The following is a 22,902-nucleotide window of genomic DNA, read 5'->3' on the forward strand; positions in this document are numbered from 1 at the left end:
GATTGGATGCAATATGTCTTGTATGACAACACTATCGAGACACAGCCAACGGAGCCACTCCTGGACCTTGCTGTCTTGCTGGCCCGGACCATGGTGTTGACTGTTTCATTTATCAGGATCATCCAACGCAAGCAGTTGTAGCAAGCTGTATTCTTCTATACGCACGCACGCACATACATTCCAGCGAAACGAATTTCTCACTCGGGAGTAGGATCCACGTCCACCGCACGTGTGTGAAAAAGTTCGTTCGCTCGATTGTCGAGCCATCGCCTCACACTGTCTCTTTGCTCTACTAATTGTCTTATGAGTTCGGAAAAACCCGAAGAAAAGAACCCCGAGGAATCTCCTCCGAAAGTAGATTTGCCGATAGGCGAAGAGAAGGAGAAATTGGCAGAAAACTCGGATGTACTGGATGGGGTTGCGACGGTGGATCAAAAGGAGGAAGCTGCCGAAACCCGCATCAACTCTAAAAAGGACAGCGATGAGCTTACTAAGAGATTGCAAAAGCTTGCTTTGGAACGTCAAAAAGCGAGCACGGGGGATCGTTTGAAAGTCATTCAATCTGACACGAGCTCGCACTTGTCCAGCGTGAAAACATTCGACGAACTCAATTTGCCGAAGCATTTATTGGACGCTGTTTATGCCATGGGTTTTGATCGACCGTCGGCGATTCAAGAAGAAGCTCTACCGCGAATTTTGGCCGACCCCATGCGGAATTTGATTGGACAAGCTCAGGCTGGTAGCGGCAAATCGGCGGCCTTCACCTTGGGAATGCTCTACCGGATCGTGGTTGATTCACCAGCGACGACGCAAGCTCTGTGTGTCACACCAACACGGGAATTAGCCATTCAGATTGTGGATAAAGCGGTCAAACCGCTGGCGGCTAATATGAAAGGTCTCAAAATATGTCTAGCCATCGCCAATACGTTCATTGACCGCGGAAAGACTGTAGATGCACACTTGGTCGTTGGAACCCCGGGAAAGGTTTCTGATTTCCTCAAGCGTAAAAATCTAAATCCCAGAACGATTAAAGTCTTCGTCTTGGACGAAGCGGACCATATGGTGGAAGAAGGTGGTCATAGAGCGAATTCGCTCGTTATCAGAAAGGTCATGCCGCCAACCTGTCAGTCGCTCTTCTTTTCGGCTACTTTTCCTCCCGAGGTCGTTCAGTTTGCGGAGAAGATGGTTGAGAAACCCGACAAGATTCTCATCGAAGATGGACCCGAATTTTTAGTAAGTCAATTCACAAGCCACTTTTCCTTCGTTCGTTCATGGTGTCGCCGAGGATGCTCACTCTTTGTTTCAAATCTTTACTTAAGGTCGTGGACAATATTCGACAACTCTGGGTTGACACACGAAACTACGAGGGCGGAAAAATCGAGTTTTTGGCTGACATTTATTCTCTCATGAGCATCGGTCAAAGTATCGTCTTTGTTGGTACTGTTGTTCAAGCTGACAAAGTGTACAACACGCTGACGAGCTCTGGGTACACCTGCTCCGTGCTGCATAGTAAAGTTGGCCCCGAAAACCGGGACACAACTATGGAAGCCTTTCGCAACGGCGAAAGCAACGTCTTAATTACGACGAACGTTTTGGCACGAGGTGTGGACGTTGATAATGTTGGCCTCGTCATAAACTATGATGTGCCAATAGACAAGGATGGCAATCCTGATCATGAAACGTACCTCCATCGCATTGGTCGCACCGGGAGATTCGGACGGAAGGGAACAGCAATCAATCTGATTTCGGACGAAAAGTCCATTGGGATATTGGCTGCCATTGAAAAGTTTTATTCGCCCGCCAAAGAAATGATCAAACAAGTAGAGGCTGATCCCGAAACACTAGCGGACCACATCCAAATCTAACATTAGCGAGACAGGGATCAAAAATAGGAAACAATTTGCTCCTTACTATTTGTTGCATGCAAGGTAAATTATAGGATAGGGGATAAATCAGGATGAAATAGGTAATAACTTTACATCAAGTCATTTCGTGCGTCTGTCGTTTTACTTACAGTTTACTGTTAATGTAATGTAAAAGTAAATGTAATTATCAGTTAGCCTTTTGGATAAAACAAGTTGCACCCTCCGGGAATCGAACCCGGGACAATTGCTTGGAAGGCAACTATTTTACCACTAAACTAAGAGTGCTGTTATGTGAACACGTATGTTTCAAGACAAAGATTAACTAATTAAATAAAATAGTGGATCGTATCAATAAAGCCCAATAACAGTACAACGATCCATGAAGCAATGTTTTTTTTTGTCCACAGCGATGCACAAAACTTTTCGTCGCAACTGGCAAGTACGAGTCTCCCCATGCCGAATCGCAACAGCCCTTCAAGCATGGATCCCAAATCGATGGAAGGCACGGACGCTCTCTTGATTAGCCTGGCGAATCGCTGCGGTGGTGATTTGCGTCAGCTTTTATTTGTTTTTTTTAGCTTTTTAAATCGTCGGACAGACTTTTATTTAGTGCCGCACGAGGATGATCAAAAGGAAGGCAAGGCCCGAATGGGATTTCAAGAAGGCGATGCTGAAAAGGTATTGCTAGCTTCCTTTCGACACTTTCCATTGCGAAAGATTCCTTCAGAGATTCAGAGCAAGGCCGCTGAACCAAAAGATGAGTCGCCATCCGCACCCTACGATGACTCCGATACGTCTTCTCCACCAAGAGAATCTCTTTTGCCGAAAAAAAGCGACGCGGGCCCTCTCATTGAAAACATGAGAGGTGTACGATTGACAGACCAAGGTTTACAGATTCCGGTCGGCAATGGTGGGTCAACACATCGATACAAATGGACCCAGACGATTGACGAGACGAGCGTGCTTATTGGCATTCCAAATACTATTCGCGCTAAGGATTTGTCTGTGACAATCAAAGCGTCTTTTATCGCCGTTAAAACCAAATTAGCGTTACCGCACCAGCATGAACCACATACTTTCGTCCAAGGCAACCTGACCCAGTCGATTGTGCCCGACGAATCGACGTGGACTTTGGAAGGAGGTGTGCTCATACTTTTACTGACCAAACGAGTAAAATCGTTTTGGAAAACTGTGGTAGAAGGAGACGACGAAATCGATGCTAGCTTGGTAGACTCGCGGCGGCGCATTGACGAGTATGACGCGTCCACACAAACACAACTGCGTAAAATAATATTTGACCAGAACCAGGTAAGACGGGGAGGGGCATCGTCGGATGAAATTCTTGGAACGGTTCAAGTGGATCCTTCTTCAATTTCCATGCCTCCTGGTGTCGAATATATTGACCAAAAGCTCCTGGACAAAAATACAAACTATTCCAACAAATAGGAGAAGCATTTTAAAAAAACACGAGGTTCACATGTAGCGCATTTATAACAAAAATACAAAGTCCAGATCGTGCTCTCCGCTTGGGAAATGCTATACAGTCCTAGTATCCACCGATTTCTGTTGCCTGACAGTGAGCTTATCTTAAATTCGAAAATCTTCTTGCTTTTCATAGTTTGCTGTTAAAAGAAGGCTTCCCTCGTCTGGCCTTGATCAGGATCTCGAAGCTTGGAACCATCAAAAGTTTGCCTCAGCAACAAACCACCAGTATAACAGCATTTTGCTCACATAACGTTGGATTTTGTACCAAGTATCGCTTCATCCTAAACTATACCATGATGAGCGCGGATTTGGTGGCGGAAAATACTAAAGCTTCCAATAAAGATCGCAAAGAGGCAGGTCGTCGGTTGAAACGGCAACGAATTGAAGAATCCGGTGGTGTTCGACCACGAGAACCGATATCCTCCTCTGTAAACCACTCGGCGGCGGAGGAACCTCCTTCAAGACCCTCTCGCAAGCCCCATGGACGAGAATCACTAGCGCGACAAATGAATACTAAAAGGAGCTACGCTTCCCAACAGAGAAACAGCATGGGGAGCCATCGTTTCGGTCGTGTCATGGACGCGGTACCTTGTCGTGGAAAACCTCGTTTCTCTACTGTGAGTATCGCGATCCCTGGATCGGTTGTTTCCAACTGTCAAACTCGAGAACTACGTACACAAATGGTTGGCCAGCTAGCGCGAGCGGCAACTATATATCACGTGGATGAAATTATTGTTTTTGACGACAAGCTTGCTAAAGAAATGAAGCCAGATCGGGGTTACTACCAACGAAGCAACCATCATGGTGGGTCAGACGCTTCGCCTCGGTCTGGACAGAAAGACAATCAAGTCGACAAGGATGAATCATCTCAGTCAAACCGTGACGAACCCAGTCGCACGCCATCAAGCCGGTCAGATCCTCACGAATTTATGGCACGCGTTTTTCAGTACTGTGAATGTCCCCAATACTTGCGCCGGGATTTCTTTCCCATGCATGGTGATTTGCAGTATGCTGGACTCTTGGCACCAATGGATGCGCCCCATCATGTGCGAGTAAATGACCGGGCGCGATTTCGGGAAGGCATTGTCTTGGAAAAAACCTCATCTACAAACGGGAACTCTCTGGTGCACTGCGGTATTCGAGGTCGGCCCGTCGAGATTGATGTTAAGCTGACGCCTGGCATTCGGTGTACTGTGCAGCTAGATCCCAAGGCATCGTACGAGACTGGGGGCAAGCCCAACAGTATCATCCGCGGCGGCAAGGTAGTGTCGCCATCGGCACCGCGGAAATTTGATGGCACCTACTGGGGTTACACAACTCGACTGGCCTCGTCCATTAAGGCTGTTTTTGACGAATGTCCTTTTGGAGTATATGATTTAAAGGTTGGGACAAGTGAACGGGGGAGTACTTCGTTGGACGACGGAAAGTTTCGATTGCCTTCCTACCAGCACGCACTAATTGTCTTTGGCGGAGTGGCTGGTATTGAAGAATGCGTCGACGCGGATGAGAGTCTCTCGCTGCCGGGGTCGCAAAGCCGAAAGCTGTTTGATTTGTGGGTGAATATTTGCCCTTTTCAAGGATCACGAACCATTCGTACCGAAGAAGCAGTGTTGATAGCATTGGCCAAACTCAGTCCCTTGCTGAGCACAGCGGTCAGCCCACTCCGGACACAGGATAAACCAACAAAGGTTGCAGCACCACCAATCTTACAAGAGCTCCCCGACGAGGATTCCCTTTCGGAAGAAAGCAGCGGCAGCGCCAGCGACTAATGTGTCGTGGCTTGCAGAGAATAGAGCTATAAACTATTTCCTACATGTTGCTCCTAATTTTTTCGATTGAGCATGGAGAATCTTGGGTTTGCCAGCACGAGGGGTCAACTCTTTTTTACAGTACAGACTTTGTTTACAGTTGCCGAGTGTGTGCTAATCATCCGCCTACTCCATGGCCAGGTTGCCATCTTCATCGACAATGGCACCCGAGGAAGTATCGTGCTGCAGAGTCTTTTCCAAAGCAAAAACCTCTTTAGACACTCGACTGACAACCGCCTGCGTATTTGCCTGGTTTTCTGCATCGATCTGTTCCTCGTTTTGCGATTCAAAGTATCCTTCAATCGTTCCCTTGTGCGGTGCGTTTTCCCACAATTTGGTAAATCCCAAATTGTCGGCAATCAAATGCTGCACGGCGCATCCACGACAGGTAGCTATGACGACACCCTTGTGATACGCAATACGAGTCACCTTGTGTACGTTGCGTGTATCACACAAGTTGCAGGTATAGAGTAGATCAAATTTGCGATTCACCAAAGTGGCGTCTGTCGTGGTCATATTTTTGGCACGGCTCGTAGCGGACGAGTGCATCCCTCGAGACGTCGCTCCAAAGGCAGGCAACTGCGGGATTTCCTTTTCCGCTCCGTCGTCACTGTGGTAGTTGGAGCGATCTGCTTCTCCTTCGTCGCGGTCGGAGTTGCGACGACGAGGTCGGGATCCAAGCGCAGTCGTTGTCGGATTGTCTCTCCTACGATTGCCATCGTGTGACGTCAACGAAGGAAAGGAAGAAGACTCGGACGACAACGAATTTCCGGCAACGCATTTCTCAGGAGTAGAACGTTCACTCGCAGTATAGATGGGGCGCCGTTGTGTCGTTACAAAGGCGGTGGACGTGCTGGTATTGGCCACGACGAGCAAACCCGGCGACAGCAAGGTAGCTCCCCAGGCCAATAACGTCACCACGGTATGCCAGAAGACTTTCTCTCGGAAGTGTGCCATGCTGGACAAGTAAGATCCAGTAAGATTCTCAGAGAGAGAATCGGGGCCTGGGAGGAGCAACTAATGCAACTAATTGTAATTCAAAGTAAATTGAGTGCAGAATTTGTTTTGGAATCGGAGAAGGAATCATGTCTAACGTCAGACAACCTACGCGGTTAGATCGCTTGATTACAAAATGAAGAATCGAGCCCTGGCGCAGGCGTTGGAAAGACCCGGTTTCCTGCTCTATCCGGTCATGTAAGGTTCAACAACGACCGTCATTCACGATAATGATGTCATTTACAGGTGACTTTGACTTTGAGACCAGTAAAAGCCTGTACGTCGTCAGTTTATGAGCCCTACCCTCTCTCGGCTAATGCGCGACAAATCGACACAATTATCTCTCACACACAACGCGCTTCAACGCGTGCGAGAATGCAAACGGCCTGACTGCGAGGACGTTAGGCGAAGGAGACGGCACGAACCCAAATCTAGCTAGATAGGTAGTTGCTCGGTTTGTCCTTGCTTTTGGGAACAGAACAATTTATTCGTACATTGTCGTGGCGACTAGAAAAAAGAGTGTTAGGACCAACGCAGGTCCTTCTCTTTCGTCTTTTTCGGATCGGATAGCGGATACATCGTCTAACGCGTTCGTTCGTTCGTTCTGGCTTTCATCTAGAATAGTGTATACGACGGGCCTCCACTCTGGCACGTACCGACAAACAAGCTATGTCGACCCCGTACGCTGGCCAAGCCCCACCGCCTCCGGGCGGGGCTACGGCAACAGCGGGTGTTCCCGATTCGTACTTTACCGAATCGCGCAAGGGTGAAATCAACGAACTACGAACCCTGTTGCGAGCCTTTGCCACCGAACGGGATCCGCAACGCAAACGAGATATTATTAAAAAAGTCATTGCCTATATGACGCTTGGCATTGACGTATCGCGACTCTTTTCCGAAATGATGTAAGTTGACATAGAACACTCTGCGTCGGTTTTTGCACTGCTCGTCGCTGGAACTACGTTTGTTTCTAACACTGTAGAAATCCATTCCTTCTCTTGTTGGTGTGGTCATTTGTGTGGAAACAGGATGGCGATTGAAACACGCGATCTCGTTATCAAAAAGATGGTCTATTTGTACTTGACCAACTACGCCCGCACCCATCCGGATCTGGCACAAATGTGCACCAACACCTTGCAGAAAGACTGCGGCAACGAGGATCCCATGGTCCGTGGCCTCGCCTTGCGGGCCCTCTGCGGTCTTAATCTCCCCCAAATGGTCGAATACATTAGTGAACCGTTGCGCCGGGCCTTGACCGATGGACACGCCTACGTGCGCAAAACAGGAGTCATGGGGATCCTCAAATTGTACCATTTGGACCCGGATGGCTTCCACGAAGCAAACTTTGTCGATATTCTCTACGACATGTTGCGGGATCCCGACGCCAGTGTCATCACGAACTGTATCATCGTGCTCAACGAAGTTATGCAAAAATCTCCCAACGGTGGCATGGCGATTAATCGGGCCATTATGTTGCACCTGCTCAACCGGATTCACGAGTTTAACGAATTCGCCAAGGTGCAAGTGCTGGAACTCGTTCCGCGCTATATTCCCGCCAACGAAGACGAAGGCTTCCAAATTATGAATCTGCTTGATCCCGTCTTGCGCACATCTTCTAGTGGAGCCGTTGTGGCAACCGTGCGGGCCTTTCTGAGTCTTTCGGATACCCTGGACGACGGATCTGAAGCAATGAAGCGGCAAATTGTGGCCCGCGTCAAGGCGCCACTCGTGACGCAAATATCCTCTGGGTCGTCCGAAATTATGTACACCCTACTCAAACACGTCGACACCTTGACGACCATTTGTCCGGGAGTCTTCGACGACGAATACCGACAATTTTATGTACGCTACAACGAACCCACGCACGTAAAGTACCTGAAAGTTGCCATTCTACCCCGCATGGCGAACCCGGACACGGCGCCCGACATTGTTTCCGAATTGGCCGAAATGGTCCACGATCGCAACACCAAGCTGTCTCGCGCAGCCGTCGTATCTATGGGCCGGATCGCGTGTAGTGGTAACGGTGGAGCGGGTGCCGCTGAGAGCATTGCACGCCGACTCGTGGAACTGATGGATTCCGGAACCGATCATATTGCGAGCGAAGCCGCTACTGCTTTGACTCTCATGGTCCGCAAAGAACCTTCCATCAAGACGCTAGTGGCACCACCTCTAGTGCGATCGCTCAAGTATATTGCAGAGTCGTCTGGTAAGGCTAGTACCATTATCTTGTTGGGCGAATGCGGAGAGCTCGTCACCGAAGCCCCTTACGCACTGGAAAAATTGATTGACACCTACGATGACATCCACGATGTGAACATCAAGATTGCACTTTTGACAAGCACTGTGAGATTGTTTTTTATGCGACCTCCGGAAGTTCAGCGCATGCTTGGACGGTTATTGGCGGTAGCAACAGATGATGTCTCGTCGCAGGATTTGCACGATAGGGCTTTGATGTATTATCGGATGCTGCAATCTGGCGCCGACCCACACACATTGGAACGCGTCGTTCGAACTAGTACGGTGGTCGCGCAGGGTGTGAGTTTCGCCGAAGAAGACGACTCGGAACTTCGCAAGGAACTCATGGAAGAATTCAATACGCTGTCAATCATTTACGGCAAACCATCAGTCAACTTTATTGCGCCCGAATTCCAGGTCAAATACAAAAAAATGCCAGACGAGCACCCTCTGGCACCTGGAGAAACGGGTTCATTTGTTGCCCCGCCGGTGGCACCCGTCCCTGCAGCGAGTATTCCCGTCGTCTCAAACGATGTAGACTTGTTGGGATTTGGTGATGCTGAACCGATGGCCGCACCAGCACCGATGGCATCCAACAATCTCACACTGAGTGCTTCGGCGTCCATGACCGGCGGAGAATACCAAAGCCAGTGGGGATCGGTTTCGGATGCCGATGCGACAGTGTCTGATGTTCCCCTGCGAGCTTTGCCGTCCTCAACAGATGAGATTGAAAATGTCCTGGCCGCCGTAAATATCATGACCATGGCAAGTGGGGAATTGCCAAACGAATTCAAATTCTTTTTGTACGCAAAAGACAGTTCGAGCGGTGCAACAATTATGATTCAAACAAACGTGGACAAGTCTTCTCCGTCGGATGCCTGTATGATTGCTACGATAAAGATTGGTGGGCCGTGTCTGGACCCTACAGGATTGGCTGAACAGGTCATTCAAATAATGCGTATGCAACTATCCTAGTAGAGGATCACTTTCGACTGTGAACTGAAAAAAGGCTGGTTTTGTTATTTTTTTTATGCTTGCCCTGGTGTCGTTACTGCGAGAATGGTGCGAGAAACTTGGTTCATAAGCCGTGATTGGGCTGTTCTGCCAAGTGTTTAGTTGTGCTCGACTCGTCACACCACTGTTAGCCTCAAAGGCGAGAAACCCAGAGAGTGTAGTATGTAGGAAATATTCGGGATCGATGGAAGGAATGTGCCAATGTCTCTGACTGTGAGTAGAAATTTTTCAGCGTAACGTATTGCAGGGAATATTCTCTGCGTTTGAGAGGCGACAGAAGAAATACCTTTTGCCCAAAGAGCCGCAAAAAGAGTGCGTTGCGCGACGACCCAACGTACCATTGATACGCTCTGCAGACAGGAACAGAGTGTCATCATTGCTATTGAGCTCTCCATGATGAACCAGCCATTTGCCGCAGCCAAACCCGAGATCCAAAAGTCTTTTTGTAGCTGAGGCACTATGGGTGACTAGTGTGACCTTGCTCAATTTGCTAGTGCCCTCCATGGTTGGACGTATCGTGCCCAATTCGGCCTTATCTGCAACAACATCAAAAAAATCTTTAGGAAGATCAGAATTGCCAATCTATTGACTCAAAAGTCTGCTAACTGCTACCGACAGCTCTGTGCTTCTGCAATGCTACACCTTGTGCTTTGTGACCAACGCGATCCAGTCGCAAAAATAGAAGGCTACTGATAAGATGCGTAACCAACATCAGTTCGCCAACTCTTTGTCCGCAACTGCAGGTTCTAGGCGGAATGTCCACTTTCACATAAGTGTGCTACATCAAATTCCACAGCAACGACTATTTAAACTCTTTGACCTGATAAATAAGTTGCCTGGATGGCAAAGATTGTTTTCACATCAACTGTTGACATTGCATTTTTCGAGAACGTAGCCAAAAGGAAGTCCAGTCCTCAGTGTTTTCGAGAGTGTAGCCAAAAGGATTTGGAGGCGACGAGGGAAGCAGTGTTGCTTCTCTGTCTGTTTAGAAAGTGCAACCTACAATGTTGCATTTTGTCCAGAGCCCCGGGTTTGGTTCCGCGTAATATAGCCCTATGAGTCTCGTCGCTTCTCCAACTCCGTCACGATTGCTTGGCCGATGATCCTTCCCCACGCACTGTAGCCTGAGACTAAAACATGAGATTTCGTTGCATCACGGAAACATAACTCACTCCTCGATGAGGGCAAAAAACGTACCTTCATCGTTTGGATGTATTCCATCGACCGATATCAGTTTCGCGCCAGGAGGGCGTTGCTGTCATACCAACAAATGAGTAAGAAGCAAATAGAGTTGAGGGCAATATTGTGCTTCATCGCAACAGGCTACAGTAAACGTTGGGTCGACACGTACCACCTCCCATTCTTTGGCGGATGCTACAGAATCTTCGGTCAAAACATACAGCCATTCGTCGTCTTCGGCGTCCATGACCCATGACTCGTAGTGCTGTCGCATGGTTTCTTGCACGCGTTCAACAGCATGTAGCGCAATATCTGTCAGTTTGAGCAAGACTTGCTCCCTTTCGCCACCATTTTCATCTGTTTTTTCCCACATTGGCCCATGTTGAGCTTCAGCGTCCATGAAGACCCGAGCACTGGGTGCTTCGACAAAGGCCACGAGATTGGGATAGAGCTCTGCCAGCAGTTGCTTATTACGATCCATGGCTTCAATAATGGGTACCAAAAACCAGCAGAGCGGGGGTATTTGGCTCATAGGAAGCGGGGCCAATGGCATTGCGGGAAAGACAATCAACGGTCCCTGTATCTTGTCTGGTTCGAAAACTTGCAAACTATTGTCTGATTCGGATGTTGCAAACAACCCTTTTGCTCCCCGCTCGTCCCCATGCGACGTACCGTGGTGCCGTAGACCGCCAGTGTCCTCTTTGCACTCGTCGCGAATCTCATCATTTTGCTTGCCCGGCAAGACGGTGCGCATTTTGCTCTGTAGGGCCTGTACCACACGTTCAAAGGTAGCCTGAATGCCCTTTTCCTGCATGTTGTGAGTCTGGCGTACTCTTGCCAGTTCACTGGCTCGTTCGTTGCTCATCAAAAAGGGCAAAAAGGCGTCCTTTAAATCATTGATACCCGTCAACACAATGGCAATGTCGTATTCGTCTACATCGACCGCGGTCGCCAGGGTGTTGTGACGGACTAACGTGTTGGTTCGACGCGCACTACGGGTCGTTGTCGGCCATTTTTGGCTATCGTCGTCGATCACCGGTTGCTCACCATCGGTAGGAAGATCCGGAGAGTCCTCACTGTCAACGCGAATGACATCCTTCAACTCTCGCCAATCATGCCGTACCTGATTCGTGGTCCGTTTCCACCAGGACACTAGTTTCCGCATCGCCCGTTGGACGGCGTTGGCGTCGGGATCATCTTCCCGTACCGACGATGGCTCTTGTGTTGGCCGTCGCAGAGGCCGTTGGTGCCGGTGTTGCCACCAGGCCTGTGCTTTGCGCGAGGCTTGTTCCAGTCGTTCCTGTGTTTTCCGTTTTTGCGTTTCCTGCCACTGCGCCAACCGCGCGGGCAAAGCCGACGCGACTCGAGGCAAATGGTCGAGTTGATAAATTTCCTGCACGAGTTCGGTGGCGGATATTCCGGGCGTGCCCACGCAGGTCCAGTAGACGACGCGTCCGTGGTAGGCCTGTGAGAGACTCTGGGCAATAGCCTGCGGCAGTACGGGAGTAGCGGACCGCGACAAGCCGACTCCGGCCGCGAGGGAATCCCCAATGACCAGTATGCGCAAGGGAGACTGTATGGTGTCGGGATCGTCGTGACGGTGGCGGCGCAAGGCGAGCCAGGACGAAGTGGCGACGTGGTAGAAATCGTGCAGAGCGGGGGCGGTGGTGAAGGTGCTGGCGGAGGACGTCGCCACGACGACTCCGCGACTGGGACTTTCGGGACGAGGCGCGTTGCCGTGATTGATACGGTATTCTGTCAATGGTGAGTGGATGGGTGAGCGGATGAGGCACGGATCAGATCCACGACGGTATTGACTGTGAGCAGAACCAAACCGAATGCAGTGTCCGTGTTGACGATTGTCGGTTCACAGTCCGGGGGTCCCTCTATACTCGTGCATAGACACGAACGCACACACAAAAACGTACGTACCAATCAACAAGGCTGCCGCTTGTATGACGGCAATACACGGCGTCCCGACGACCACGCCGAGAGCGGCCTTGGGAAGAAACCGGGTAGTTCGATCCTTCCACGACATGCGCGACACACACACACACACCCTCGCGGGATGCCTCCACTTCCCCACGGACGACGGGAATGAACCACGAAAGGCAACGAAGCGAAAGGTACCAATGAAGATACTGGTGGAGTCTAGACGATGAACAGCTATACACGCACACGTTCTCGTCTTGTTCTGCTCTACCGTCCTTGTTTGGGGGAAGCCGAATCTCCCAACGAATTCGAGATTGGTGTCTCTTTGTTTACATGTTAGTCCCGAGTCCATTGGAGTCAAGGAGAGGCACGCCGCACAGACTGTAACGGATCGGTCGAGCTACAGACCAAGCGCACGGCCAAAGTACTCGGTCGCTATAGCTAGTAGAGAGCGAGTCGGTTCGTATCACGACCGAGATACAAACACACACACGCTCACTGGCATCGACCAGCACCCTTCTCGGCCAACGTCGTTTCCAGCGAGAACTCCAACGTTTGAGTGGTGCACCCCACCCAAGATTTGGATTGTTCGTTTTCGTCACGAAGACTGCTCCTTGTCTCTCGACTGTTGTGTTGTGTGTAGTAGACGAGTGCGTGCGTGAGTCGCGAAGCGAACGGAACGGAACTTTCCAACGGGAACTCGCGTGGGAGAAAGAGTTGGAAACAGCGTCGTACACCAGACCAAACGGTAGATTCGACCCAACCGACGGGATTGTCAACAGACATGTCGAAAAAGTTCTTTCGCCCGCCGCCACAGGCTATGGATGACTCGGATTCGGAAGAAGACGAGGAAGAACTCTTGGACGATGACGCCGAAGTAGACGACGAAGACGTCACCGAGGTGTCTCCACCCAACAAATCCAAACCGACCAACAATGCCAATCTTAGCGAGTCGGACGATGACGACGACGAGCCAGACGAACGACCCCCGAAACGCAAAGGTCGCCACATCGATAACAACGGCAATGCGGACGCTCGCTCTTCCAACAAACGTGCCAAACCCACTTCGTTCTTCGAACTCGAAGCCGAGGCCTCCGACAGCGAAGACGACGACGCCGATGACGCCGCCAAGCAACTGCACAAGGACAGTGAACAAATGGACGAAGAAGCCAGGGAAATCATTCGTCAACAAGACCGGCGCCGTGCCCAGGCCGGTGGTCGCTTCGACCGATCCGTGGCCGAAATATCCGCCGATATCGAAAACCGGCACCGTGCGCAACGTCGCGTTGTCGACCGTCACCGGATTCGCGAGCCAGCATTTGCTCCTCCTCCTCCTTCCAAACAAAAGTCTCTGCCACGTCCCGGTAATAAGGTACGTTCCCAGCGTCCGCCGATGGACCGGGACGACGAAGACGACTTTGACGACGGTGGGGCACCGCCAGACGCTACCCCCGAAGGCTACACCGCCGTGGCGCAGCAGTCCCTCGTCCCCTCCGTTTCGGATCCATCCATGTGGATGGTCTCTTGTGCCAACGGCAAGGAACACGAACTCGTTTGTCAAATCATGAACAAGTGTGTCGCTATGGCCCGTCAAGGACGACCGGTCGGTATTAGCTCCGCGATTGCCGCACAGTCCAAGGGTAAGATATACTTGGAGAGTTTTAGCGAACCGGCCGTGGTGGACGCCATCCAAGGAGTCCGCGGCTTGCTACAGTACACGATGCGGCTCGTACCAATCGGTGACATGACGACCGTCATGACCGTCACGTCACGCAAGAAACCCGTACAAAAGAACGAATGGGTCCGCATGACCCGCGGACACTACAAGCACGACCTCGCCCTCGTCAAGGACGTTAAGGAAAGCGGACTCAAGTGCGTTGTGCAGTGTGTCCCGCGACTGGACCTTACTCTGGCAGATCTACCGCCCGCTGAAGCCCGCATGCGACGTAAAACCGTGCGTCCGCCGCAAAAATTCTTCAACCCGCAAGAAATCGCGGCGTTGGGACGACACGGACTGACCCGCCAACGCTTTCCCGGCCTGAACCTGTACTGTGACTACTTTGACGGGAACTACTATCACGACGGGTACCTCCTCAAGGAAATGACGGTGGGATCCATGATCAAAGCCTGTACGGACGAGGATCCGCCGACGTTGGATGAACTGCAACGGTTTCAGCGGCGTCAATCCAAGCAGAATGAGGAAGACGGTGGCGACGAGAATGAAGGATCCAAAATGGCCGCATCGTTGTTGGACGAGCTGTCCGACTTGCAAGGACGGACGGGGCTTGGTAAAACAAAGACTGGCGGCGGTGGGGGTCTATTGATAGGTGATACTATTGAAGTGATCGAAGGCGATTTAATTGGCATGCGTGGAAAGTTGGTGAGCTTGGACGGTACCACCGTCAAGGTCAAACCCATCAACGCCAACGTCGATTTGGGTGGAACGGACGAAATTGAGTTCTTGGGTAATCAGTTGCGCAAGTACATTCCGGTCGGAGCTCACGTCAAGGTGACGGATGGACGGTACGCCAACGAGACGGGCGTTGTGGTGGCCGTCGAGCAACTCGATGGCGAAACGGACTTCACCGCGGTTGTATTGACCGACGTGACCAACAAGGAAATCTCGGTCCGCACGTCTCAGTTACGAGAATCCGCTGAAGTTGCGTCTGGTCAAGACAAGCTACAAGGGTATGAACTATACGACTTGGTCGTGTTGAGTGGTGGAGGCTCCGCCAATGAAGTCGGTGTAATTGTTCGTGTGGGTCGGGAAGACTTTACCGTCATCAACAATCACGGTATTGTTCGAGAAATTCGACCGGAGGAGCTGCGTGGAAAGCGCAACTCGACATCACAACGTGCGGTGGCTCTCGATGTACAAGGCAACCAAATTCGTGCCAGTGATTCCGTCAACGTTGTGGAAGGTCCTCACAAAGGCAAGACGGCGACGATCAAGCGCATGAGCCGAGCGCAACTCTTTTTGCATTCTCAGACCCGCACGGATCATGCCGGTATCTTTGTCGTTCGCAGCCGAAGCTGTGTATTGGCCGGGACACGGACACAAGCCCGTGGCGCAACACCCGACAGCGGAGTCAGCCCTTTCGCGACGCCTCAGTCGCAATCGCGAGGAGGGCCACAACCTGGTCGGGGCAAACGCGACGATGGTTTGATCGGCAAGACTGTGCGTATTCAGGCGGGACAATGGAAGGGATACCTGGGGACTGTTGCGGATGCGACGGCGACACACGTTCAGGTCGAGTTACACTCCCGATTAAAGAAAGTGATGGTTGTTCGTGAACGAGTAGCCGTTGCGGGTGACAAGTTTGGGGCCACGCAGGAACAGAATCGCATGGTGGATGTGAATCCCAATCCCATTGCCCCGACTACGCCTTTTGTAGCGGCTGGTCAAACCCCAATGCACGGCGGAGCAACACCGATGCATGGGGGTGCGCTGGATGGCGATACCAGTGATGAGGTATGGCAGCCTGGTGGTGCTGTTGATCAGGATGCTGTTAAAGATGACGATGGCTGGGGCTCGACCGCTAATGATGGATTCGGTTCGCCGAAAGACGGCGACAGCGACGGTTGGGGATCTACTAGCGATCAGCCGAAAGGCTGGGGTACGTACCCAGCAGTCAAGGATAATACTGTTAAGAAGGAAGTACCTTCTACCAATGGCAACGGTGTAAAGCGCGAGCAGGCAAAGCGCGAAATGGAAGCAGAGCTTGATACGGAAGAGACGCCCGGCTGGTACATGGAACGAGTTTGTGTGCAGAACAAATCAAAAGATAAGCAGGGAGTCATCAAGGAGATTGATCCTGCCACAAAGGCGGCTGTCGTGGAGTACGAAGACCAAACATTTGAAACTCTTCGTGCGAGTGAACTTGCTATGGTCCCACCCAGCGAACACGACACCGTTCTGGTCACTGGGGGCAACGAAATTGGATTGGAAGGGTCATTGGTTTGCGTCGATGGTTCTGATGCCATTCTCAAGGATGCAAACGATGAATTTAAGATTGTTGAGATCTCGTTCCTGGCCAAGGTGAAAACTATATAGGTATTACATCGTAGCCCTAACAAATCTAATTAACATAACCCGAATGCAACGAATATGATTCCAGAGCTGTTGCAAAAGTATTGAGCGGTGTCAAGAACAACCCGCGACGAAGCAACGTATAATAGCATACCCCTGTAGGCTGTATTGAATAGGCAAGGCTGGGAATACGTGCGGATGGTACGATTGTCTTGCTACAATAGATCGACGAACCCTGTTAAGAAGCGGATTGAGTGAGTAGATTTCATTCACATCTTACAATTACTTCTAAAAGAAAGCTGCAATTTACATTCAACAATGCCTGCGACCTACAGTAGCCCTTCAACTCATGAGTCTAGCTGTGGCTTACTTTGGGATTTCTTATAGGATTTTCTTTAACTATTAACTGATATGGCTTTCGAGAAACGCCAAAAATCTTTCTGCGTACTGCTCAGGAGGGACGCAACTAAATCCTTCCCCGTACTTCCAGCTCTTGTACTTCCATTCAGCTCTCTTTGGGATATTAAAAGGCTGGAGAAAGTCAATTACCCCTAAATAAAAGACGGAAGGGTGGCCAAGCCGATCTCCCTGTACCCTGGCTAGCCCACCCGCATCTATTCCACATTCTCCGGAACCGTAATATGGAAGAGGCCAGGATACTGTCCTTCGAAAAAGGGACCACGCTCTCCGATACAGGTAGATTGGCGGAGCAGTAAGCAATCGAACAGGCATTATTAGTGCGGACAAGATGGCATCCGCTGCTTGTCCTCGACGAGCTAAACTTAGACGAAGCTCAGCTTCTGTGCTCGAATCTATAAGGTGCAATTCGTCGACTGTAAAGTGACGAGAATCCAAGCGAGAGACACCAACCAGCAGACTGTAGTCGATTACGTTGCACAGCACCAACAGGTGCACATCTTTTCGGAGTTGCGTGAGGACAGCTGCCTTGGCAGCAGGTCCAATATGCAGGCCGTAGCCCTCAAAGTGCGGTGTTCCTTCGTCTTGAAAAGACTTGACTAGCTGTACCTCTCGCGAAAGGTCAAGATCTTTAAGGATAGCATTTGACCCTTTGGTACGCCGTTCTTCTGGCGAGCACTCTCGGCCTAGGGTCGATCCCTTCAGATCAAATCGTTCGGAAATTATACTAGAACTTTCCGCTGGAAAGACCGAGTTGGTAACAACTATAGTGTATTTCTCATTGACACCGCTTGAGGCGTCCTGAATATCAATATCGTAAAGACCACAAATTCTGGTCAGCAATGATCTACGCCCATTTCGCTTCATGAAGTTGTCGTACTTTGGCATCATTTGTAGCAAAGCATGTACTTCCGCTGCCTTTATTGTTTTGATCATGTAGTTGCCATCACGGGTGAAGAAGAAAACCCCACCAACCCGCGCTGCTCCTTTGGAATTGCTTTGGAAAGATACAAACGGACCAGAATGCAGAATCGACCTTGCATAGTCTGATTCGGAAATTCCAAAGTTCGAGCGCAAGTTGGTGAACTCCTCCGGTGCATACGCCTTTATCAGAGCTACTCGAGGGTATGCGCTTTTATCACCTTTCTCAAAGACTAGCTCTGCAGAAACATAGTCAGTGAAACCTGAGGGCCCATCCAGGATCTCAATTGTGCTCCATGCCGATGCCGCATCAAGGTTCCAAAAGCGTTTGGTAGCGAACCACGCAGAGACTGGTAGCGAAGCACCGAACAAGGATGCCCGTTGAACTGGGACAACAGCAGTTTGTCTACATGCTTCGAAAAAGCTTTTCCACGAGACTTTTGGCTCTTTCTCACTACTCTCCAATTCGTCCAGAAGTCGATCAATTTCCTCGTTTTCCGTTCGATGGTCTCTATTTATATTTTGGGCCAAAGGATCGCTTGGTTGCGAAAAACCAGACTGGTTTTCTCTGTCGATGCGTGCGCACTTTTTTTCTCTTCCGAGCATAGCACTTGCCTCGCGGTCGGTTTGCGGCGCATCACACACCTGAACTGCATGACGAAAAGCCAGAGTCAAATCGAATAAATTTGATGTCTCATTGACTGGAGGAGGCAGAATCAGAGGTCCGTTCATGACTCCAATGGGACCTTTTCTTAGAACATGCCATGCTCGCGATCCGGCACGGATGGAAGCAACGATCGTTTGTCCGATAGCAAAGATTTGTAAGGCTCTGTCAAGCATCTCACTGAGAAAGCCGATGGAGAGAGGACGCTACTGGCAATTGTGTACTGCGAGATCTCCTCTGCACTTCCAGCGAGCGCCACAGCCGATCAGTATAGAAGATAGACACGAAAGATAAAAGGAAAAGAGGTGTTGGCGACTAGATGGCGTTGTTTGTGTTTTATCCATTCATTGTTTATTACTTGCATTTTGCCTCGATCAGGATGTTGAATTGCAATGAATTTCAGTCAGGCTGATACTGTTGCGAAAAATTTAAATTTGGAATTCCAGAAAACATTGATTTTGGATGTTTGCTCTGCGTCTATTCTACACTTCGAACGGAACTCACAGGTCATTGACTGTGAAGCAGAAGCATTCACAGTCAAGATCACCTTATATTCAAAATCAAATGAGACAAAGCAAGATGAGTTAGTTTGCATGTGCTCAAATGTATATCAGAATGTATGAATACGGTACTACACCTTGTCCGACAAAGTGCGGAAGCAATCTTGCCCCAAAAACCTACGGTGCCGTTGAAAGCGAGTACAACAAACGTTGGGTAACATCTTCTAGAATCTCCTATCAATAACGTCTAACAATTGCTGAAACGGGCGGAAGAAGTGTGTATGGCCAGGCATTTCATCGTACTCAAAATTATCCCCTTCCAACATTTCGGCCACATGTCGTCCCTCCGCTACTGGAATTAGGTAGTCTTCGGTACCATGAAATTGGTGGATTTGAGTAGCACCTTCTTTCAGTTTTGTCCAATCCCACGGTCGACTGAAGTATTCACTCCGGCGCTCGTCGGCATCACCCATATCTGTGTGGGCGGCGGCCACGAGTATGGCGCCTCGCAATGGCGAGGATCTTGGTCGGCGTTCCAAAAGGCGCATAACACAGGCTGCTCCACTGGAATGTCCTACTACCACAGTTGAATCGTCCAATCCAATCTCGTTTTCCACAAAAGGAATCCATACCGATTCCTTGCATGCATGCGGATCGGGGAACTCGCAGAGGACACATTCCGAAAAGCGATCCGGGCGGTTGCCAATCTCGGTCTGCAACCAAGAGTACCAGTTACTCGAATGCACTGGTGTACAGCCCATACCTGGAATGATAACAACCCGCATATGTTTGATCTCCGTTCTTTCTATGTTGCTTACATTAGTAGGAATGCGAAAAGATTATTCTGTGCGCGAGAGGAAAAATCATCGTGTCTCGGGGATATAAATAAGCATGTATATTTATATGTGGTCATGATACTACGTCTTCGTAGAAAACCCCTACGTCAAGCGGTACATGAGGGGTTCATATCCCTAAGTCTATCAGATAAGTCTATAATCTTGTGTTTTTACGCCTTTGGTCGTCTACGAAAGTATGCGGGATCCTTTCGGTTCCTTAGACGATTCTAGCCCGTTATCGTTGCAGTTTTCTAGTTTATCAGACCCAGAAGTTCTACGCTGAGGTAACGGGATCAAAGGTAGTGTTTTCGTTGTGTTTTCGAGTGTTTGAAGTGATCGCTGATTCCGATTGTGCCTGGGGAGGTAGGGCAAAATACCTGGCTTTTCATGTCGTTGTTAAGTCGCCGACGCCTGCAGAGGCCTGGAATATACTGCCAGTTTCTCGTAGTGGTCCACGTGATAGACGTGTTGATCGGTTACTGGGTTTCGTATCCGTCTAACGGTCTGAAACGAGGCAAAATCTCCATGGTTGGACGCATCCATGAATCTCTTCATCTATCGAAGAAGGTGCATTGCATAAAATTGTATTGTTTGCTAAATGCTCGGGTTTTGATCGTCATTCATGTGTGGATGATAAGTAGTATGCTTATACGAAGCAGTTACTTATGCAACAATTATTATCGGAATTATACCGCAAGGTAGTCGCGGATCCTCCACTCTGATAGATATTGGTTAAATATCTCGAACGGATGAGAGCGACAGCTGTTTTGTGTTCGCTAGAGTTCGTTGCGTACTTATTGTATGGTTATGAAACGGTACTCGTTATCGATATCATTTATTCAAGTCTATATGTGAAATTCACATTTGATGACATCAATGATCAATAATTCTCGTGTTCACGTGGCGTGAGAACACTGAATGTTCGAAACCAACTAACAGAATTTTATGAGTTTGTGATACAGGAAGAAAGAAGAAAGTTGACCATGGCGGCTGCTTTAGCTCAAGTTAGAAATGCTTTACAAGCAATTGGTATTGTTGATGTTGAACAGCGTGATGCCATTACTGATTCAATTACGTCTATGGATGTTTTCGAGATTGCGACGGATGATTTTATCAAGGATATGTGTAAGAATATTCGTTGTCCCGGGGGTACACTCCCGAATCCTAACGCGGAAGAACCAGGAGCACCGGCTGTGATTCCTCGCAATGGTGTTGCGATTTCACCCACTGCGGAGGAGCGTCTTGTCTTGTTGGCGTACTATGTTCGTCATTTGAAGCGCACTTCTCGGCCTTATCCAGTTCAGTTTAATCCGGCGCGTATTTACTCGATGATTGAGATTAAGAAGCGCGAAAAGGAAGATAAGGAGTTGGCAAAAGACCTCATGGCTCCTACTCAGATTGAAGATTTAAAGAAGATTCGTGATGCGTTCGAGAATATTGCGGAGTATTTGCTGCAAATTCGAGGAACAACAGGAGTCCCACTCGCTTACGTTATTCGTGAAGAGGAAGAAGTTCCAGAGGGTCCAGACAATAATTATCAGGACGTGTTCGAGGAAATGATTGCTTGCAGTCCTCATGATGAAGAGTCTTATGCGGCAGACAATGCTCAGGTGTGGACCATTATTCGTAGTTGTACTCATGGAGGTCCGGCTTGGAGTTGGGTGTCGTCGTATTCGAGAGCTCGAAACGGTCGTGCGGCGTGGTTTGCTTTGCGTTCGCATTATTTGGGACCGACAAATCAGTTGAAGATCATGACACGAGCTGAAGGGGACCTTGAATCAAAGTTTTATAACGGAGAGCGTCGTGGTTTTACTTTTGAGCGTTTTGCAGAGATTCATCAGCAAGCGCACACAGATATGGAAGAGTTTGGAGAACCTTTGACGGAGGCAGCCAAAGTTCGAAAGTTTTTGAAACGTATTCAGGCACCGTTTCTAAATTCTGCAGTTGCCACTGTTTGTGCTAACCCATCTTTGAAAAATGATTTTGAAGCAACAGTGAATTTTCTGAGTGAATTTATTGAAGAGCAGAATCAGGCTCAGCTTCGAAATATTTCGTCAGGTTGATCTGGTCGTGGTCGAGGGCAAGGTAAAGGGTCAGGACGTGGTAATAAAGGTCGTGGTGGTCGTGGTGGAAACAAGGGTGTTTTCAACAAGGGATCTACCAGTGGTATGGTGGATAGATATTATACATTTGATGAATACAAGACCATGAATGCAGAACAAAAGCGTCATTTGCATACATTACGTGAAGAAGCTGGTGGAAAGCGTCGAAATGCATCTGGTGTTAATTCTAAGGACAATGATGACAAAAAGAAGTCAAAGACCAGTCATGATGATACGAATTCTCTTACATCGGAGTCATCGGCAGGACGAAGCATGTCACAGAAAGAATTACCAAAAGTGTCGGTTGTGTTGACACGTCCTATTTCTATACAGTCACTTGAGAGTGCATTTATATCACACGCGGAGTTAGATTCTCACGCGGATACATGTTGTGTTGGTCGACACGCTTACATATTTCAAGAAACCTCTCGAACGGTTGATGTTTCTGCGTTTTTATCTACATTTGGTCAAGCCTGGTCTGTACCAATTGTCTCTGCTGCATTTGCTTTTGATCATCCTTACACATATGAGACATTTATTTTAGTTATTCATCAGGCTTTACATTTTCCTACAATGGAACATGCTTTGTTAAATCCAAATCAAATTCGATTAAATGATGTCGAAGTGAATGATTGTCTCCGATTTTTGTCGGAAAAGCTTACGGAGTTATCGCATTCGATTTATTTCCCGAAAGACGATGTGAGGTTACCATTATCATTAGATGGAGTCATTTCTTACTTACCAGTCCGCAAGCCGTCTGCGGAGGAGTTTCGAAATTTTCACAAGTTGAACCTTACTTATGAAAGTCCGATTTGGGATCCGTATTCGACAGATTTTTCTCGTCAGGAGGAGAAGTTCACCGATAGTAAGGGTGCATTGGTAATGAGAAATTCTGCACATGCAAACATTCTAATGGTA

General features: G+C 49.1%; 9 protein-coding genes across 9 annotated transcripts; 5 read left to right on the forward strand and 4 right to left on the reverse strand.

The window, feature by feature from the left end:
• The first annotated feature begins 112 nt into the window (after positions 1-112).
• On the forward strand, positions 113-1,909 carry PHATRDRAFT_47384 (predicted protein). The gene is made up of 2 exons (XM_002181530.1): positions 113-1,233; positions 1,320-1,909. Exons 1-2 carry the CDS (start codon positions 304-306, stop codon positions 1,863-1,865), a joined length of 1,476 nt encoding a protein of 491 aa, XP_002181566.1. The 5' UTR covers positions 113-303; the 3' UTR covers positions 1,866-1,909.
• A 343-nt stretch (positions 1,910-2,252) lies between these two features.
• Positions 2,253-3,311, forward strand: PHATRDRAFT_37588 (predicted protein; the record flags this gene model as incomplete). The annotated part of the gene is made up of 1 exon (XM_002181531.1): positions 2,253-3,311. One exon carries the CDS (start codon positions 2,253-2,255, stop codon positions 3,309-3,311), a length of 1,059 nt encoding a protein of 352 aa, XP_002181567.1.
• A 614-nt stretch (positions 3,312-3,925) lies between these two features.
• PHATRDRAFT_14068 (predicted protein) lies at positions 3,926-5,014 on the forward strand (the record flags this gene model as incomplete). The annotated part of the gene is made up of 2 exons (XM_002181532.1): positions 3,926-4,158; positions 4,258-5,014. Coding segments are annotated over 2 exons (990 nt in total), but the record flags the coding sequence as incomplete, so codon positions are not given.
• Positions 5,015-5,284: 270 nt separating this feature from the next.
• On the reverse strand, positions 5,285-6,115 carry PHATRDRAFT_37590 (predicted protein; the record flags this gene model as incomplete). Its single annotated transcript, XM_002181700.1, has 1 exon — positions 5,285-6,115. One exon carries the CDS (start codon positions 6,113-6,115, stop codon positions 5,285-5,287), a length of 831 nt encoding a protein of 276 aa, XP_002181736.1.
• Positions 6,116-6,657: 542 nt separating this feature from the next.
• AP4beta (predicted protein) lies at positions 6,658-9,367 on the forward strand (the record flags this gene model as incomplete). Its single annotated transcript, XM_002181533.1, has 2 exons — positions 6,658-7,059; positions 7,183-9,367. Exons 1-2 carry the CDS (start codon positions 6,824-6,826, stop codon positions 9,362-9,364), a joined length of 2,418 nt encoding a protein of 805 aa, XP_002181569.1. The 5' UTR covers positions 6,658-6,823.
• Positions 9,368-10,456: 1,089 nt separating this feature from the next.
• On the reverse strand, positions 10,457-12,783 carry PHATRDRAFT_47387 (predicted protein; the record flags this gene model as incomplete). Its single annotated transcript, XM_002181701.1, has 5 exons — positions 12,515-12,783; positions 11,255-12,337; positions 10,755-11,197; positions 10,601-10,658; positions 10,457-10,533 (listed from the first exon to the last, which is right to left on the reverse strand). The coding sequence occupies exons 1-5, from the start codon at positions 12,618-12,620 to the stop codon at positions 10,457-10,459; spliced, it is 1,767 nt and encodes a 588-aa protein (XP_002181737.1). The 5' UTR covers positions 12,621-12,783.
• Positions 12,784-13,115: 332 nt separating this feature from the next.
• PHATRDRAFT_47388 (predicted protein) lies at positions 13,116-16,619 on the forward strand. The gene is made up of 2 exons (XM_002181534.1): positions 13,116-13,802; positions 13,899-16,619. Exons 1-2 carry the CDS (start codon positions 13,299-13,301, stop codon positions 16,566-16,568), a joined length of 3,174 nt encoding a protein of 1,057 aa, XP_002181570.1. The 5' UTR covers positions 13,116-13,298; the 3' UTR covers positions 16,569-16,619.
• Positions 16,620-16,946: 327 nt separating this feature from the next.
• PHATRDRAFT_47389 (predicted protein) lies at positions 16,947-18,722 on the reverse strand (the record flags this gene model as incomplete). Its single annotated transcript, XM_002181702.1, has 1 exon — positions 16,947-18,722. One exon carries the CDS (start codon positions 18,720-18,722, stop codon positions 16,947-16,949), a length of 1,776 nt encoding a protein of 591 aa, XP_002181738.1.
• Positions 18,723-19,270: 548 nt separating this feature from the next.
• Positions 19,271-19,831, reverse strand: PHATRDRAFT_37595 (predicted protein; the record flags this gene model as incomplete). The annotated part of the gene is made up of 1 exon (XM_002181703.1): positions 19,271-19,831. One exon carries the CDS (start codon positions 19,829-19,831, stop codon positions 19,271-19,273), a length of 561 nt encoding a protein of 186 aa, XP_002181739.1.
• Between the last annotated feature and the right edge of the window lie 3,071 nt (positions 19,832-22,902).

The sequence above is a fragment of the Phaeodactylum tricornutum genome, chromosome 13 (genome assembly GCF_000150955.2).
Source record: "Phaeodactylum tricornutum CCAP 1055/1 chromosome 13, whole genome shotgun sequence".
Classification (NCBI taxonomy): Eukaryota; Bacillariophyta; class Bacillariophyceae; order Surirellales; family Neidiaceae; genus Phaeodactylum; species Phaeodactylum tricornutum.